Source organism: Canis lupus, chromosome 6 (assembly GCF_003254725.2).
Source record: "Canis lupus dingo isolate Sandy chromosome 6, ASM325472v2, whole genome shotgun sequence".
Classification (NCBI taxonomy): Eukaryota; Metazoa; Chordata; class Mammalia; order Carnivora; family Canidae; genus Canis; species Canis lupus.
The window spans coordinates 43,876,924-43,897,121 of record NC_064248.1 but is presented as its reverse complement, the minus strand read 5'-3'; the positions used below and the strand labels follow the sequence as shown (position 1 = coordinate 43,897,121).

The following is a 20,198-nucleotide window of genomic DNA, read 5'->3' as shown; positions in this document are numbered from 1 at the left end:
CTTTTGGGCTGACTAGCTCACCTCTCTCCCAAGACACAACAGCTGTGCTTTTCTTAGGAGAAGCCTTAAAACATCCTTCTCTATGCCTGCAGTGACTCTATTCCCCCTCTTCAGGTCACCTACTCTGGATTTGTTCTCATTCCTACACCATTTTCTTAACCAATTAGAAAAAGTTCCTTTGGATATTAAAAAAGAACTAAGTACCTTTTCCTTCTGCTTCATGTTTGAAGTCTAGTTTTAGTAAAAGCTGTGTTGCATAAAATTATTTAAGTCACTCATGAGCTTGTCTAGCATCCCTGTCTTAGCTAAATGTTTTCCTCAATAAGCGGCTTTTATGTTTTTCCTCTTCATTAAAGAAAAATGAGTAAATAGATCTTCTTCCCGACAGGTAAGCCGTTGTTTTTCCTATGTAAGGAACCGTAAGTGTGAAAGAGGATTGTTTTTCAAATTGGCAAGTATTTATTAAGCCCCAAAGAAGCTAGAAATTATTAACAATGAAAGTGAACCAGAAGACACAAGAGCATACCCTGTGTGAAGTTATGTTCTCCAAAGAGACGTAAATTCATGAACATAAACACCATTTCTGTGGCTCTCCCAGTCTGGCTTTTTATCGCAGGACACTGAGCAGTGCCCACACTTACAGCACTCTTAATAATAATCATTGAGCTGAATGATCCCTCATGCTCACGACATCTCTGAGATGGCCTCTGTTACAGATGAAAAAAGAGAGACTCAGATTCAGCCATGAGTGGTGATGTCAGTATTTGAACCCAGGCTCCTAGACACCACCACGGTAAGCAGTAAAACACCACATCTTGCAGTTCAAATATTGGATGTCTCAGGAATGTATCAATGAGAAAGGACAATGTGAGTTGCAATGGGTCACCATCGACTTTATTGAAAAGGTAGGCCTTATGACTTGTCCCTCCTGAACCTTGCTGATGTATTTTGGAGCACTTAATCAAGTGTTTGGTCCCTGGTGCGGTAGCGAATACATTTTTGAAAATTAGCAGTCATTTTTACTTGGAGTTTGGCATCCCTAAATGACTCGTCATCATTTTGCACATTCTCTTGATTCCATAATGTTGTTTTCCTCACCTTGAATTTATTGACACCGATTCATTTTGCCTTGACATTGGCATTAACAGGGAAATGGCTTTGTTTCATCCTATTATAAAATCACCTCCCAAGACTTGGTTCGACATTGTCAGGAGGTAGTTGTGGTGACAGCAAGGCCACAACAGACAAGAGTGAATTACAGTGATTCCCGGGGAAAAAAAAATCATTAAGAAAAGTTACTGCTGTGTGATTTCAGAAACTATTTGTCATAACTTAAATATCCCTGCTGTTTAAAAATCCTAAGAGGGCTTAGACCATATTTAGAACACTCCTGCCAAGTATATATAGGAAAAATTAAGTCTCTAAGGAGACATTTTAGCTATAGCTTGACAAACAGGAACCTCAAATTATATTTTAGTTTTACACAGTTCTCCAAGCCATTGAAATTCTGTCTCAAAAAAAAAAAATGTGAATTAATGACACAATTATCTCCTTTCAGTCACAGGTACTCAGATTCCTAAGGCCAAGTATCAAAGGCCTGTAGCATTGCTCTCCCTCCCCCTCAGAATGTGCCTGTTTCACAGATTTGCCTTCGGCTACACGGACTGTCACTCATGAGTCCCATGTCATGTCAAAGAACACCAACTCTTTCTACCTGCATTCTTCTTTGGTGGTCTTTCGCCTCCATCCCTCCATTTCGATTCCATCTGGATTTTTCCTTTAGCCTATGTTCTGAATTTAACTGGTTATCTTCCAATTTAAAAAATAAAAAAGTCACTAGTCTCCTTCAGGGCCCGGTCTTTTCCACCTCCATGTGGCCGACATGCCAAGAGTATAAGAGCTAATACATTTTGCCTGATGAAAAATGGAGGGGGTGCTTCTGGTCCCCCGGCTCAGCTGGCCCCTCTTGCTTCTTCCCCTCCCTGCCCCCCTTCCCCAGGTACATAGTGTATCTTTGAAGGAAGAAACCCAGCCAAGTCCCCGTTCCCTTCCTGCTGGAGCTCCCCATGGGGAGAGCAGGTGTCGTAGGCCTGACAAGCCTTGGTGGAGGAGCTGGGCTGCTGCGGCCTGGTGGCCGCCACTCCTTCCCGTGTCACCTGTTAGCTTCCTCTCCCTTTCCCTGCCAGGCATTTCACCCCTGCCCTCAGGATCTCACCTTACCTCCGCCTCCTCGTGCTCAGGAGTGAGATGAGGCCATCGGACTTCTCCCTCACTTCCCACTCTCCAGCCTGTCCATGTGTGTCCATTCCCACCTACCGACCTCCTGGACCATCTACAAGTAATAGGCACATGCCCACCGTTCAGAAAAAGGCAGAGAACAAAAGACGTATTTTATCTGCATGTTGAGTGAATAATTTATTTGGGTATCAGTTTGGTCCCAGGGACAGTTCTCAGTAGGACTCTGCAGCCACGATGAGCAGGTCAGACGCGGCACAGGCACGTAGGGTCTCCTGCAGACTCGAGCTGCTTGCAGTGGGTTCTCTCAGGGCAGTGAGGCCAGCCTCAGAGCCCCTACGGGAATGGTGGGCAGAAATTCCAGCCCAGTCCTCCTGGGACCTGCGGGTGTAAGACGTCCATCCGCCCCGCATCCTCTCTACCAGTTCACACGAGGCGGGCCCTCGGACTACGAATCCCTTTAGCTCAGAGGCTCTGCTGCTTCCAGCCACACCTGACGCTGGGCAGTCTTCCGTAAGGCAAGGAGTCCCAGTGTCTGGGGCTTCCTCAGGATTACAGGATTGTGCAGGAACTCTTCTGTCTTTCCTGAGATTGTGTGTGTGGAGGTGTGTGTGTGGGGGTGTGGTTTCAAGTTTATCTTTAAATCCCAGTTAGGGAACATATTCGGGGATCATTTTTGTAGACATTTAAGATAACTGGGAGTTTGACTAGTAATATATATGAATGGCACAAATACTGAAAGATGGTAAAATTTGGTCACATGGATCATTTCTTACTTGCATCACCTTGACCATCTCGGTAAAACATGCCTTTTATTTTCTCAAGTAACAACAGTTCTTTCTACTGACATTTTTAATATCTTCAAAGGGCTACCTATTTATTCTTGGCCACTTGGAAAAAGTAAAAAGCATAAAGATGGAAATTAAAATTACTAAGACCACCTGCACTCCCACCAGCCAGAGCTCAACACTGGTGGCATTTGGGTGCGGTTGTCCCAGCACTTCCCAGGTCTGTACGGCATGAGGCATGCGTAGAGGTGCATGTCTGTACTTTGGGGGATCGTGCTGGATAAACACTTGGGCTGCTTTTCCTCCTGATATAGTGTCATACACACTGAAACACTGACTGATACCTTGATGTGTGTGCTGCATCGTGTGTGACTAAGCCTTCCAACGAGAACCATCTTTCACCTCGGGCAAAAGAGTAGAGGCCGCACCTGTTTATTAAACTAGACAAGTGCATTTTCTGATACCAGATGAGAAACTCCGCGATTCCTCAGCACCGTTTTTATGAGCACTTGCCTGTGCCTGTGTCGGAAGGTGTTGACCTTAATAGGATTTCAATACATCACTAATGATCGCTTTGGGAAAAGATGCCCAGCCTTTGGCTGTGTGGGATTCTCGGTGAATTCATCCTTTCTAAACATAAGCAAAGGCTTTTTTTTAAGGTTGCAAAAGCTGAAAACTTTGGAGTATTTGGGCACTGCTTTCCTGTCCCTTCATTTGAGCCACCTGTTATTTCTCTCAGGCTAGCTGGGTTTCTGCCTACTGCAAACATAGGCTCCTTCAAAATGAACGTGGCTTTGTTTTTAATGACGTTTCGAGTAGTGTTTCCTTTGACTGGACAAGAGCAAGTGTCACTCCCATAATCAGTGCTTTGAGAATAGAGGAATATGAATAGAATGGCTTCTCTCTTGTCAGAACTGCTGTACTTGATTACTCACACGTGTCTGACCACCCAGCTGACAGCTCCCACATTGTTCCCTACAGCCCCTTCAGCTCTGCTCCTTGGCCTCATTACACTGACACCAAGTCGGCTGGATGCTGTCACACGGGAATCATGCCACCAGCACCACTTTCCCCAGATGGATATAGACACAGACAGCAGCATAGCTTGAGAGCAGGAGGGCAAGGATGTTTCCAACTGATGGCTTCCAAGTTGGAGTCTAGATCCTGTTTGCCTCTGTACCTCTGCCCTGCCTCACCAAAGCAGGAGCTAAAGCGGGGCTGCGGGGTAGTGCTCCCCACCCCCACTACCCTGAGTGCACGCCTTCTGTCCGCTGATCGGTAAAGGAGAATGCACACTGAGTGAGAGGACACGAGTCACCTTTGAGAAGACAGGCGCTGCCTATCCAAGCCAACCTTGCAAAACCTCGTGGAGGACACGACAGCTGAATACAAATATTCAAGCACTGCGTGTTTGACCCCATGCCACCTCAAGATTCGTACCCGCAGAGGACATACACAGATGCTGTCTTTGAGGGAGGACATTGGCCTCCGTTTTCACTTGAGCACCTTGAATTGGATAGATAGTGATGAATTCCTTGTCTGGCAGGGTTAGAAACAAGAACCTCACTCTTCCGCCCTGGGCTTCTAGCACTGGGGTCTGGGGGGAGGTGTTGAACATTAGCAAAGTACACTTAGGTTGTGTTTTCTATTTTTTAAAACACCTCCACCTAATTCATCTTGAGGTGCCCAATAACTGCAGGACAGGCATTACTATTCTTGCTTCAGAAGTAAGGAAAGAGAGGCACAAAGAGGTGAAAGGATTTCCCCAAGTTCATGGGGACCATGAACTACAGAGACCCGACTTGAGTCACAAGTTCTCTTCACCTCATTCCCTTGACATCACCTCATACTTTTAGTACAAATCAGGCAAAAAACTATGTCTGCTCCATGGGGCACCAGGTAAGACTGCTGAGCAAAACCGGCCAAGGCAAAACAGCCACCTGAGTCATCACCAGGACTCATGATACTCATCACGTATTTGATGACAAAGAGGAGGAATGCCTCATTCTTTGCCTCTTAAGACAATAGGCTCTCCATGAAAAACATGCACAAGAATTGTAAAGTCCAAGAGAACTTTAGAAAATACCTACTTCCAACTCTTTCCCTAACTGTCTAGCTGTCTTTAGAATGCGAGGTCCACAGAAGCGGCTGCACTGTCCGCCTGGCTCCCACTACGTGCCCATCGTCTAGGACACTGCCTGCTTGTATGGCGGAGAGACAGATCAGCAGATGCTAACAAGTGGCTGCATGACTTGCCCAAGGCCTTACAGCAAAGCAACAGCTGGTCAGAACTAGAACCCAGGTTTCATGACTCGTAATCAGTGTTTTCTCCACTGTTCCATGTCATGAGTCACGGCCAGACGTAAGTGAGAAAAGATGGGGGGAAATGCAGTTAGTGTACCCAGAATTCAAAAGAGGCAATTAGACACCGGTCCTCAAAGAGTCTTCCGTACCCCGGGAGCTAACCTGTAGGCTCGGTTTCATATCTCACGGCTCACAACCAGGGCTGAATAAATGGGTCATAATCATAGCTCTTTATCTCCCTGCCACAAAATCTCAAATGCCAAAATCAGAACTGAATGTTGGACATATGCCTTTGTTATTAGCCTGTTTGGTAGAGGTTATTCACTCTTTGACGTTTCTTTGAAAAGGACGGGAACAATTTGGAACATCTTTCTCCTGGCAATCCTGGGCTTGTTTCAGGTGGTGAAGGTAGAGGTCACTTTATTAATACAACCATCAAGGAAGGCTGTCATGGCAACGCATTGCATCGATCCCTTGAAGTGCCTGAGACAAAGCCAAAAAGAGAAACTTTCAAGTCTATAAATACAGACCCAGCATTGCTCAAGCATAGCAGCTCACTGACAGGGCGAACCCAAATGTATGGCTTTGAACAAGACCCAAACACAGAAAAGAAAACTTCCCTTTTGTAATGTCATAGATCATCGTGACCATAACGGAAATAAGTGACCCTTCAGGTCACCAAAGAAAAAAAGAAGAGAACAATCAGCAACACTAAGTGCTGGCTGGTGCCCATTTTGAGCATAGGGGTCCCCGCCTTTATCCACCTTTCCATACCTTCCAGAAAGGACGAACAGAGGGAAAGGGGAATCAAGGCCCCATCATTCACATTTTGATAAGAGATTGCAGCTTGGGAAGAGGGAACTTGTATGACAATCAAGGAACCTACAAAAAAACCAGTTAGAGAATTGAATAATTTAGCTACATCCCTGTGGCTCATTATCGAAGCCAGAGGAAAGACAAGAAGTGAAACAGGGAGGAAGAAATGCTGCTCATTCCTATTTTTTTACTTTGAAAATTCTGAGTGTTTTTATAAACTCATAGCAACTACGGAAGCTTATTTATCTACTATTGTGGCTTGCTTACTGAAGCTGTGATCGGAGCTATTATAACACCTTGCCAAATACAGCCTTTCCACCAGGATTCCACACTTCATCTTTTAGCCGCATAACTGTTTGGGTCTAACATTAATACTCTAACCTTGTCTATCAGGGGCCACAGATCATTTCAGTCGCTCCATTTGAAAGCATTTCTAATATTGAAGCTTCGGGGGGTTATAGGTTATATGGTGTGATATTGGACACATCGTGAGTGAATTATTTTTATCAATGGTAAAAGTATCCGTTAGAATATGGTCAAGCTAGTACCAAAGTGGGATCAGCGTTTCTGGTATCTAAGGATATTTTATCATAATAAAAATAATAGCGTCTAGCAAATAACAATTTGCATCCGATACAAGGTCAAGCATTGCAGAAGGGAGCTAAAGACAAACCTTCCCTGTTTGCTGAGATAGCACCCTCTTAGGTTGTCAATAGCAATGAAGAAAGAATAAGGACATGTTTAATGTAAACACTTCCCCGAATAAGGTCAGAGTTTCCAGTTTGAGATGAATCCACACAGAAGGAAGTTAAGGAGGTGATAACGGCAAGGTGTGTGTTGGGTAGCAATCCCTGGTTGGATTTTTAGCCTGCAGTGACCTGCCAATGACATGGGGTTAGGGCCAGGATTGTAAGTGGTGTTTATCCCTGTGCTGGTTCTATCAGCTGGTGGAGGATGCCCGAAACCTTCCGCTGCGAGGAATCCTGAAGGCGATCCATGGCACCCCAATCCATGACTGCCGTGGTAGGTAGCTGTGCCTTCTGCCTAGGGGAGGGGGACAGACAGCTTATCCAACACATTCGCTATTCCCAACCTGGGCCTTTGGTGTTGGTGTTTGGGGTCACATCTTCTGCATGAGCTGATGGGTATTTAGAGCTCCGCCCAAATGCAGTAGAAGTCTGGAAGATGGGAGACTTGATGCTACCGACACATACGGCTCCGTCACAGGGCGGTATGCAGGCCGGCGAGCCGGCCAGGACACCCGGCAACCCGCCGAGGACTGCAGACGTGGCCTGTAGCGTCTTGAGGAGCCTGGGACGCACACTGCACCCCTCCGTTTCCTGGGTTTCTCTGAATGTGTCTCCTGTGTAAAGAGCACTAATCTGTAAATCAGGAGCCCTGACTCTAGCCCACGTTCTTCCCTAAATTGTTTTCAGTTTCCTCATCTAGAACTCATCTAGTTTCTGGAGTTTCCCCAAGCCCTGATTTTACTGTTCCTCACAGAGCAAGGTAGAGCAAATTACACGGCGAGGGTGGTTTTGGTGGTTTTGGTTCCTCCCTCCTATTCTTTGGTTCTTAGCAGTGCTAACAGGTGTGTCTTAAATCCCACCCTTCTGTAGTTCTTCCGCTCCAAGGATACTCACTCCACTCTTCTATTTCAACTTCAAGGACTTACAGTTGCCTCTGATTCCCATGGCTCTGCACCAAAAACTCACTACCTCTCTGTGATCTGCAATCACCAAGACATCTTCAGTGCCCTTTGCCCAGTATACAATTGTTCCTCTTCATTGTTATGGCTGATACCCTGATCCATCATTTTGCCATGAACATTAATTGAAGAGGGATTTTTCTTTGTTGTAGGGGGCTGTCCTGTACATTGCAGGATATTTAGCAGCATCCCTGGCTTCTGTCTACCAGAAGCCAATAGCATGCCCTCCCCTGAGGTGTGACAACCAAATGTCTGCAGACATTGTCAAATGTCCCCTGGGAGACAAAAAACATCCACTGTTGAAAAGCGCTACCTTAGACTGACAACCAAAGACCTCTGTTAAATGTTTATTCCTTAAATTTCTCCAAACCTTGTTTTAACTATTCCAAAATCCCTTCTGTCAGATTCAGTCAAGAACATGTAATGCCTATTTTGTAATTTCCTTCACCCAAATTCATGTGCCACCCTTCCTCTCACACTCTCCCAGTCTGTTTATTTATCCCTAGATATAGTCACTCACTGCAGGAAGACTTCTAGGACTGATTTTATCCCCTCATATGATCACTGCATCTTGTTGATACCTTTTATTCTCAGGACCCTTCATGAGGGCTTTTCATTCACTTCCAGTGGCCTAAATGCTGACATTCTTCAGTGTTCTATCTGGAGCCTTCATTTGTCCTTACTCTATATTCTACCAAGATTGGGTCTTCTGTACTCTTCACTTCACTTTTTGTAACAACGACCAACATCACTCCTGCTCCAAACCTGCATCTCCACGATGACCTACCTCCTGAATGATTAACTAGTTTTTCTAACTAAGAAAAAGAGCCCAGAAGAAGAGCCTACAGACCCCTCAAAGTCATTAGGTCCAAAAAGGTGCATTTTCTTCCCTGATCAAAGTCTTCCTCCAACTACTTTTCTTAATAAATTATATTTTGATGGATCCAAATACCGAAAACAGGAACCTCAGAATCTCTTGTATCCACTTCAAACCACCTCCATCCAAATCTATCCCCTCTCTCTCCCCATTGCTCTAACCAGACCAAGCCCATTCTGTTGAAGCATCCAGGCTCCTCGCCTCCAGTCTGTCCTTCCTCTGGCCAAGCCTCACCTGTTTTCTCCCCATTAAAACACCACCCACACATAGGTCTCTGGCCACTTCCGTTGCCTATTGTCTAAATAAACTCTGTGGTGTGTGTTATGTAGAACCTACATAACCAGACGGCAGCCTGCCTCTCTGGTCTCCATTTGCCCTGTTGCACATCCAACGCTCCAGCCACACCAGTCCACTTGCTAGTGTGTTCCATGTGTCTCTCCCTCAGGCCCTTGTCAGAAAACCTGAGAGAGCAATTAAGCAGGTGTTTTGGAATTTAGCAATGATAAGAGGACACTGTAGTCCCTCTTGTAGAGTTAGTAACTGTGTAAGCAGGGAGCAGCACTACTCCTGGGCAGAGGGAAAATAGGAAAGAGGATGGGTGATTAGAAACTAACAGGACGGAGGGGAGACCCCACAGATATGGGACCTGCATCTCTGAGAAGACATAGTGCCAGGGTGCTGGCTGGTACCTCTGAAACCTGGGCAGGGCCCCTCAGAGCTGAGCTTGAACATCCAGGGAAGGAATGCTGCTGAGTTGGCGTAGGAAGGAAACTTCCAAGGGTGAGAATAAAGCTGGTTCTGAATAAAGCTACACATGGGGACCAAATGCTGCTATACTGCCATCATCGAGTGACACTGTTAGGAAGAGCCATCAAATGGGTAAAAGGAAATCCCTTCACCATCTCTTGTGCCTCTAGTGGCCCCTGTCAGTGGAAGCCAGGAGCCAGCTTGCAGAAGGAAGGGTGGATTGAGAGTTGAGAGACAGTGGCATAATAAGCAGCACTCTGCCCCTGCACGTCTCTTTGTCTGTGCTCATACAGTCTCCCCAACCATGACGCCCCTTCTACCAGTATCTGCCTGGAGTGCACCATTGTTCGAACATAATCTCCTTCCCATCGTCTTTTCTAATCTTCCCCCAAATGATTATTTACACCAGCATCTCAGTTCCCCTAGCATTTTGCAAATATGTCTTTTATTCTCTTTTTTTGCATCACAGTTATTTCTGCATGTGCGCTCTTTTTGTTTTCTGCCAAACTGTGAGCTCCTTCAGGGCAGGTAGAGTTACAGCCGTACAATCAAGCAGGGTGCCCGGCACACAACAGATGTTGGCTGAGGTGGATGGAATTGATAAAGGCATGCTAATGAAATTACTATTAGATCATTTCTTGCATATATTTTATCTTGCCAACCAGGCTTGAACTCCATAAGAACAGAGATCGTGCTTTATCATTTGTTATTTGTTCACGGTGTTTAGTACAAAGCTTCTTATGCTGAAGAAGAGCTCAGTGATATTTGTTAGTCACCTAGTTTATTCATTAAGCACCACAAATCTGGTTCAAAAAGACATGAAGATGGAGGATGAATTCATGAATAGCAGGTAGGATCCGTAGCTAGGTTCAGATGTGCTTCTGGCACATAAGCCCAACAGAACGCTGTACATACAGGGAAGTTCTGTGTTTGTTGAATAGCACAATCAGGAGTCTAAATGTAGAAAGTCTTATAGTGAATTCTAAATAATGAAATATATTCTAGATTTGATTTTTCTGTTTATTTCTTGCAGAAAAAGTGTAGTTCTCCAATCCATGATATTATTAATCCTTTTGTTATATCTGTTCCTTGCATAGTTAATGAATTTCTCACAGTCACCAACATCAACAGCAGATTATTTAAATGTAGGAAAGGTATTGGATTTTAACTTAATCACCAGCTTCTTGGAAAAAAAAAAGAAGAAAGAAAGAAAGAAAGAAAGAAAGAAAGAAAGAAAGAAAGAAAGAAAGAAAGAAAGAGAAAGCTCTGTTCAACAACTGATTTACATTCAAGTCCAAGAAGAAAAATAGCTTTTTTTTAAAAAGGGGGAGCAATATTTAATTAACTATTGATTTCTTCTCAATTATTCAAGGCAAGCAATTATCGATATTGATAGAACAGATATTTTCCTACCTCTAGTGCCCAAATGAAAGGAAATATCCCATTCAGCAATGTGCTGCCTGGAACAAGAAATGCTGAGAATCTTTAACTGTAAATGGGAACAGTTATTTGGATCTAGTTATTCCATGTTACCCCAATTAAGCATATTTCCTGAAGTGTAAGCAAAACAAAATATGCTGAAAACCTATATATGTTTCTCAAATTAACAACAACCGGTTTTGACCAGGAGTTTAACCACTCTACACTTGGAGATTTTGCCTCACAGCTACAGCTCTTGACATTTTTAACCATGATGCATAAAATACTATAATTTGGGTCTAATATTCAAGATTTCTACCACCCACTGAGAGACAGCTTATATAATCATTAGAACCTCTGGAACACCACCTTGTATGTCAATATTTGGAGCCTGAAGGATGTAGTAGGCCTCAATAGTCACTTCTGACATTTACAGACAGCAAGTGTGGGTACTTTTGAAAATTGTACCAATACATTATGCAGCTGTCTTAGAGGTCGCCAAGGAATTATTGTGGAAGAAGGTAAAACAAGGCCCCGTTTAGGGCACTTTGTTATTAACTCCGGGATCGTCCACTACCATCTTTCCTCAGCTCATTTGCACGCAGGGCATTGGCACGTTTGTGTCTAGGAAGTGTCTTTTGAAGGTGACATGACTACTGAACATGATTAATGGACAAGTAACATTCTCTATTGAATTACTACTTGGGAAATTTTTTTAATACTTTGCACCTTGATAGTAATATTAAGTGTGTGTGTGTGCACGTGTGTATGTGTGTGTGTGTTTAATTCATGTGGTACCCCTGGGGAAATTTAACCATGACATCCTTTAAAAATGAAAAATGTTATAATTTATAAAAATCTACCTTTTCTGCTCTGCCCCTACCCCTCACTCCAGAGTGTGGTTCTATATATTAAGTGCTTAAGCAGCATATGTTGCTGGGAAGTGTTCTTGGCTCTTTTACTCTTTGTTGTTATTTTAATTTCCCTGGGTTCTATTTAACATTCTGCTAAATCAGTGAAACCTTGATTATCTAAAAGAATAGGAGACATGGACTTAATGAGGATAACCAGAACTTTGAAATAAGTAATTATTAGAGATGAAAATTAGATGACAGGGACCATGAATGAATTTTAGTATCTGGAATTGCTTGCTTGATTTATTCAAACCGATTCTATTAATTGACGGACATAGTGAAATTCTGGTAATCAGGGTCTCATCACCGCATTGTTTATTATTCTGGGAAATCAAGGTAACCTTGGACTCGACTTCCCACATTTACAAGGCAATGAATATCCTGATAGGCTTGTCAGGGGCAAATGTGACTGAGTGCTCGTCCTCACTCTCCTCCCATGGAACCACTTTCTCTCTTCTGATGTGGCTGCGCCTGCCTGGAGCATGCTGCCCCCCCCCCCAGTCCCCCTGCCCTCCCCTGCCCTCCCCCTGCCCTCCATCTACCCCCTCCCGCCCCCTGCCCCCCCCCCGTCGTCCACCCAGCCCCTTTCCCGCCCTTCTGCCCCCCTACCCCCCCCCCCCCCCGCCCTCATGCTTCCCCTTTGGCTCTGCCTTCCCGCATGCACCTGCAGGGAGAATGGCCCACCCCTTCCGAGGTTCTTGGTCATTTTAGCAATACTGCTTTGCGTGGGAACTACCATCCATCTGGCTTTAAGACCCCGCATTCTAGGAGCGGGCACTTGTCCTGTAAAGAAGCAGGAGGCCCCAACGGGCCCCACTTCTACGGAGGAAGGACACCTGGCCGACCAGGGCTTCCCATTCCCTTGTGCCCGGTGGCCCGAAACGGGCGACGACAGCGTCCAAGGTCGCAGCCAGAATGTCTACGAAAGGGACAAATGTGATCAAAGCAGCATAAAAATAAGCCACAAAGGCAGCAAACTACATTGGCTTGGAAACTGGGAGTCACGGGCTTAGTTGGGGCGGGGGGGGGGGGCGGGGGGGCGGGGGGGACAGCGGCCCCCCTGAGATCTTGTTTTTTAAGCTGGAACCGTGATGTACCGGGTGACCTGAAATTGCTTCTGCTTGTCCTCCCCGCGGCCCGGCCCTGCAGCGAACGTCTGCGACAACGAGCTCCTGCACTGCCAGAACGGGGGGACGTGCCACAACAACGTGCGCTGCCTGTGCCCCGCCGCCTACACCGGCGTCCTGTGCGAGAAGCCGCGCTGCCAGGACGCGGGATGCGGCTCCCGCGCCGGCCTCGCCGCCCGCCCGCCCCGCGGCCCCGCGCCCCCGCTGCTGCTGCTGCTGCTGGCCGCGATGCTCCGCGCCGCCGGGCCCCCGCTGCTGTGAGCCGCCCCACCCGGCCGGGCCCGGGGCCCGGGGCCCGGGGCCCCACCCACCCCGGACCCGGACCCGGACCACCCCCCGGATCTCCCCCACCCCGGACCCCATCCACCCCCGACCTGCCCCGGACCCCCCCACCCCCACCCAGGACCCGGACCCAGAGACCCGCCCCCGGATCCGAACCCGGACCCCATCCCACCCCGGACCCCCTCACTCCCACCCCGGACCCAGACCCGCACCCCCCACCCCGACCCCACCCCACCCCCGGACCCAGACCCGGACCTACCACCCCCTCCGGACCCATCCCGGACCTCACCCCTGGGCCCGGACCCCACCCCACCCCGGAGCCCCCCACCCCGGACCCGGACCCGGACCCGGACCCAGACCCCGGACCCAGACCCAGACCCGGACCCGGACTCGGACCCCGCCCTCCGGACCCGGACCCGGACTTGGACTCGGACCCCGCCCCCCGGACCCCGACCGCCGCGGCAGGGAGGCCAGCGCCCGCGGGCACCTGCCGGCGCCACGGGGACCCCGCCGCCCCGCTGGAGCACCGCGCACAGTCAGGAGGCCTACGTGGACTAAGCCATATCCCCCGGCGTGGACGGCGCGTCCGGGGCGGACCCGGCGGCGTGGGCAGCCGCGCTCCCGAGCGGCGAGGCCCGGGGCGGCCTGGAAGGACCGCGCACGCCCTGCACGACTGCGAGCCCGCGGGCGCCCACCCCGGCCGGGCGCTCTTCGCCGGGGCCGGAGGACACCGGCCACCAGCTGCCAGACTGGCCTGCTTCGGCCCCGAACCCCCTCCAACCTGTGCTTTAGTGAACGTTGCTCTGTAACCCTTGTTGGTTGAAAGATTTCTTTGTCCGATGTTAGTATTGCACACGTGTAACAGCCCCCCCAAAAGCTGAAGCCAGTCATACCCCGTGTATCTTAGCAGCACTGAGTCACCCCAGTGCGAGCACACACCCACCGTCCAAGAGTGGCTATAGGAAACAACAACAACAACAAAAAGAAAGTGTATCTATCCTTTTGTATTCAAATGAAGTTATTTTTCTTGAAATACTGTAAGATGTAGATTTTTTGTAATCTTGCCAATTTGTGTTACCAGACAATCTGTTAATGTATCTAATTCGAAGCAGCAAAGACTGACATTTTACTTTGTCCTCTTTTTCGTTCTGTTTTGTTTCATTGTGCAGAGATTTCTCTGTAAGGGCAACGAATCGTGCTGGCATCAAAGAATATCAGTTTACATATATAACAAGTGTAATAAGATTCCACCAAAGGACATTCTAAGTGTTTTCTTGTTGCTTTAACACTGGAAGATTTAAAGAATAAAAATTCCTGCATAAATGATTTCAGGAATTTGTATTGCAATTTCTTAAGATGAGAGGAGCAGCCAACCAAGCAGTTCCACTCTCCCTTTACTGGTTTCTATGTGGACTGAATACATTCAGCTGACGATTTTAGTACCCAGGAAGATGGATCGATGTTCACTAGCTTGGACAACTTCTGCAAAATATGAGACTATTTCCACTTGGGAAAAATTATAACAGCAAAAAAAAAAAAAAAAAAATCTAAGTGATTGCCAAGATCATGCCAAAGCCTGTTGGCAGAGTACTAAGAGACTTTGATTTTTTAAGTCATGCTATTTTCACAGATTGATGTGCTCATGTGACTGTAGGGATGCTGATCTATGTATCTTTGCAAATACAGTGTTTACGTGTAACACTCACGAGAGGCAACCTGGAGAGCCAGGGAAGTCGCAGGGAAATTGAGCGATTAGCAATTTGATTGAATATATTCAGACTTCGTATTTAGAGGAAATATCAAAATATTACAGCAGCAAGTAGGCATAACTGCTGTTCCTGAGAATAAAGTTTGTTTTACGTACCACCCAAGGCGTAATAAATTGTTTCTGCCTTTTATCAGGCCAATTACTGTGCAAGACAGCAAGGGGGGAGGGGTGCAGGGGAACCCTTGCCAGGTCTTGCAGTGGCTCAAAGAGTGTGTGCTCCGTTCCCAGCAAGCTGTTGTCCGACAGGTTACAGATGTGTTAGCGGCAGCATCCCTTGGAGTCCAAAACAATGTTGTCAGCCCAGGCCAGGGTCGTTCGGACAATGAAGTCCTACGTGATAGTGTTAGGTTGGAAGCCTGCTTCCAGGCTGAGCTCTTCACCCCACCATGGGGGGTGTCTTCTGATAAATAACCTGGGTAAAAACTAGATGAAGGAACATCACGTCTTATTGGTTTTGTTCCCAGAAAAGCCAATTCAAAAAAGGCAATAAAAGGTAAACAGGTAATGCCTGTGCTGCCTGCCACCCCACGTCTAAGTCGATTGAATGTTTGTTATTCAAACCAACAGTCTCTTTTGATGTAAGAAATAAGGGAAGATGGAAATAAATTAGAGCTCTGGCTTAGTGCCAGAGTGGCCAACCAGAAATTGGAGATTTACATTAGAAGCATAAACAGCAAATTATATTTCAGACTCACCAAAGAATACACATGAAAATGCTGATAACATACAGTTTGAGATTACTTATAATGAGGTGGATTTCTCATATTAAAATTGGAATTTAGGTTGTCTTATAGTTTATTAGCACAAACCAAAGGCAGACTGTGTTATTTCTAGCAACGATGCACTTTATCATTATCCACTCATGGCTTTGTCACAATGCTCAGGAATCAGACTCTGCACATTGCAATACATGGGATTCCAAAAGCTAATTCGAAAATTTAATGAAGGCTTGATCTAAATCAATTCATCTGCATTTTATCTTTATGAGGCTATAAGAATCTAAATTGATGAGGAATATCTTGCGTTCCATGTATTTAGATATAGTTTTCTGAATTTCCTGAAGTGATGTGATCTGCTTTTAATAAAAATTCACTTTTAGGTATATAACAAATGGAAATGAAATGTTCTTTTTAATCTGGATTCTCAAATTCTTCTAAAGGGTTTATTCCTTTGAAGAAACCCCTACTCAGTGGATTTTTATTCCTCTGCTGCTTCCCAGCATTCTTGCAAAGCGGGTTCCATCTCCCAGACTATGTCTTTGAGAACAGGATCGGGGTGAAAAGTGGGTACGAAGTTGTTTACACACCAAGGTCCCAGCTCTTGTGTTGTCAACTTTCCCGCAAGAATAAAAAGATAATCCTTCCATCAACACCATTAATGAGCATAAAACTTTTAAAAAAATTTGTCTGAAAGTTCAGCTAATATAGAATAGCTAATATAGAACCAGCTAATATAGGTTCGCTCTTTCTAAGACAGTGATTAGACTGCCCCACTCTGATACAGGAGTGATTTGTTTCTGACCCTGTACCAGCCTAGAGGGAGCCCTTTAGTCCCAGCAAAGAGGAGCCCTGGCTCAGAGGGGCCCATCTTAACCCTCCTTTCACTTGGTCTTAGTAGTTGGAAATCTAGTGTTTCCTACCCAGATGGCCTTCACCCACGTAAAGGGCATTTGTGCACCCCTCCTAGAGGCAAGCGGCATCAGGACTGCACATCCCTGGGCGCAAGGGGTGGCCCTCCGTGAATCTGTGTGGGTAGATTAGTGAAGGGGTCCCGGGAGTGCACACTGGGGAATTCACCCACAGGCGAGAAGAAGCCCCTTGCAGTGAAAACCAGAGCTCGGACTGGAAGGAAAGGGCTACAGGGTGGGAGGGAGACACCAGGGCTGCCTCGGGGCCAGGGGCCAGGGGCCAAGGGCCAGGACAGAACTCTGAGCAGGCTAGGATTGTAAATCTATACCTGGGTTTCAATTCTTACCAGAACATTTGTGTCAAAGTGGCAGATTGGAACGTATTTTATTCAACAGCGTGTTAGCTTACTGTATACCTTTTAACTATTTCCCCATATGGCACATGGGCTTCCGTTGGTACTTTTGTCTTGGCCCCCATCTAGTGGATCTGCCCGGACATGAACACTGCACAAGGTGCCCTTGAATTAAATCGCTAAGTTGGCACAGGTCCCTCACCCAGGTAACAGGAAGGCACAGGTTGGGAGAAGGCGCGGGCCTGTACTGAATGCTCCCCGCACCTTTTCTCAGACCTGTGCTGCGGGTGGCCTTACCGGATTATAAGAAATTTGAGATGGACAGAGGGCAGCTGTGAGGCAACCTGGAGGTCAGATCTCTTGTCCCAACGCCTTCTCTCTCCACCCTGAGTGATCCAGTATTACTAGGCTGTGAAGGCCCCATACTCCGAAATGGGTGCTCTGTGCTCTATGGGATATGGGTTGTCATACGTCACCTGTTGCTGAAGACTAAATAAAACATCTGTTCAACAGTTTCTCTGCTCACAGGCTTGCACAGCATCTGTGGGAAGTTTGAACTACATGTTCCATATATTTGTTACTTATGGGACTCTACGTATCTTACCATCTGGGGCAATTTGAAGCTTCAGCCTCAGAAATCTAGAGTTCCTTCCCTGCCATGTGTATTCCCAGTCTTCTTGGTAAGGATGGGAAGGGTGGTAGCAACCAAGCCACATGTTAGACAACATAAATAATTTGTAGGAATTTTGTTTTTTGAAAATCCAACTAGACAGCCTTAATGATATATAAGAATGAAAAACATTCTTTTATAAGACTGAAAAAATGAAATGATATATAAGAATGAAAATGATATATTAAGAATGAGGTAAGGACTATCCCCAGATTTTGATTCAAATGTCTGGCTGTGAACAATTCCTTCTTGGCCTCAGGAAATCAGGACTAGATTCTAATCCATTTTCTTTCTAAGAAATATCAAATGTTGATCTGGCACAAATAGTCCTACAGTTCGGGCCAGTTCCATAGAGAAGAGCTTTTCGCTTTTAACTACACTTTCACTTTTTTCCACTAACGGTAGTCTTTCCCCTTGGTTACCTAAAACAGATGCCGACAAAATCCCGGCATAAACTACACACAAACATAATATAATATCAGAAAGAATTAAGAATGCCAACTATCACATTTTGAATTTTCACCAAAATCTTGGGAACATGGACAACTTTTACTCTTCACAACACCTGGGAAGGTGTGACTCACATACTATCTTTCATTTGCATCTGAAGAATCAAATAGCTAAGAAACAGATCTATCCCTTGTATAAATCAAATTATTGCATTTAGCTAGATGAGAAAACAACCTCTGTGAAAAAGTCATATTAATATTTTAATATGCAATTATTCGAGATCAATTGTGGCAGAAAAATTCCGCTCCTAACACATTTTTAGAGTGGGTCCTGAAAAAGCCTATCGAGAAGACTTCAGTGATGTTAGGGAGTGTTTACATTTGTACAGTCGGGCATCTAATCCTTCTTCTACTTTCTCCCGTCACCCAAGAGCAGTTTTTAATTGATGGATGAATTAAAATGGAGTAGTAACATTTAAAATGATGTGATGGTTTTATTAACCTTAAATGATAGCTGGTAAAATGGGCCATTATTCCATGAGACCTAATTATGTTAACACTGAAGATGTAGCTAGGCTGGCTGAAGCCAACTGCAGAGAATTGGAAGTAAAAATAAGACCCATTTTCTTAACATAGTCCCAGTTTTTCAGAGGCATCACTTTTAACTATTATCTAATTAGCGAAATATGAATTGTATGGGGGGGGGGGAACTGACTGGAAGAGAGAAAAAATAATTACTACCTCTCCTACATCTGTCTGCATAGACTGCAATTCCTGCCTGGCAAGAAGGTGTCAAGGTACGTTAAAGACATAATGTGCCGGGTGTGCATCCTCCAGCGCCCTGCCCTGATAGGACCACATTACAGCTTTGCGCTCACAAAGAGCAGTCATTCTAATCTAACAAAGGAAGGAAAATGGCAGAAAATCACACACCTGAAGTCCTGTTAAGAATAGGTGATTCTTTTTGCCCCAGGCAGGCAAGAACATAATGTCATTTTTGTTCGTTTGTATTTGTGCTGGGAAGGAGGGCCGCTCCTGTGGGGGAATGGTTTTCCCTCTGCCCCTGTGAAACGCGGCAAGAAAACACTCTCCAAGGAAATAGCATGTTGGAATTTACCAGTCGTGCCTACCCCGTGAAGCCCTGAGTAATTGTTTCGGCTCTCATGGTGTGATAAACACCTAAAGGCAGAGATTAGTGTCATCACTTCCCATCTCTTTTTCTCCCTCCTGGGGTGGAAGGTGGGGGGTGGGGGGGAGATGGGGCCGAATATGGGATTGTCGACGTTTGCAAGAATCCTTCAGTTGGTTGATGCCTAATTATGGAGACCCCAGCTAAATATTTGGTTTATTAAATTAATAGTGTGACAAGCATTGGAGCAGTTTTACAACCACTTAAACCCGTGTTTACATCCTGTGTAATTACAATTCATAATTGGGAAAGCAGTCACATCTAAATGCATTCTGATCAATGGTTCTCATTCTGCCAAATAGACCCAGCAGCACACATTATAGCAAGGGACTCTTAAAAGTGGATTTCTTTCTACATCTAGACTGCAAGCCAGATTCAGGGATGGCAGTGGATGGATTCTAGCAGTAAAGTACTTTAAATTACGGGTAAGGTTTTGTGTATATATTAATTTTTTTTCCTGGGCAGAGGACGTATTATCCTTTCCTTTCCTTTCCTTTCCTTTCCTTTCCTTTCCTTTCCTTTCCTTTCCTTTCCTTTCCTTTCCTTTCCTTTCCTTTCCTCTCCTCTTTCCTCTCCTCTTTCCTCTCCTTTCCTTTCCTCTTTCCTTTCCCCTTTCCTTTCCTTTCCTTTCCTTTCTTTTCTTTTTCTTTTTCTTTTTTTTTTAGCTTTTAAAAGCCTAAAAGTATAAGGATGACTGCTCTAAAATCTAAGATTGAGATTTACCCTAACTAGGGAACTTCCCTTTGAATAATAAATTGTCGGGGCACCTCGGTGACTCAGTGGCTGAGCATCTGCCTTTGGCTCAGGTTGTGATCTTGGGATGGAGTCCTGCATCGGGCCCCCCACAGGGAGCCTGCTTCTCTCTCTGCCTATGTGTCTGCCTCTCTCTCTCTCTCATGAATAAATAAATAAAAATCTTTATAAA

General features: G+C 45.7%; 1 protein-coding gene across 1 annotated transcript in view; it reads left to right on the top strand.

Moving 5' to 3' along the window:
• The window catches only part of NTNG1 (netrin G1), a 308,746-nt gene extending 294,720 nt beyond the window's left edge, over positions 1-14,026 (top strand). Inside the window, exons 10-11 of the mRNA XM_049111819.1 lie at positions 12,958-13,132; positions 13,594-14,026. Coding sequence (XP_048967776.1) covers positions 12,958-13,132; positions 13,594-14,026 — 608 coding nt within the window. The remainder of the gene's footprint in view (positions 1-12,957; positions 13,133-13,593) is intronic.
• Positions 14,027-20,198: the final 6,172 nt, after the last annotated feature.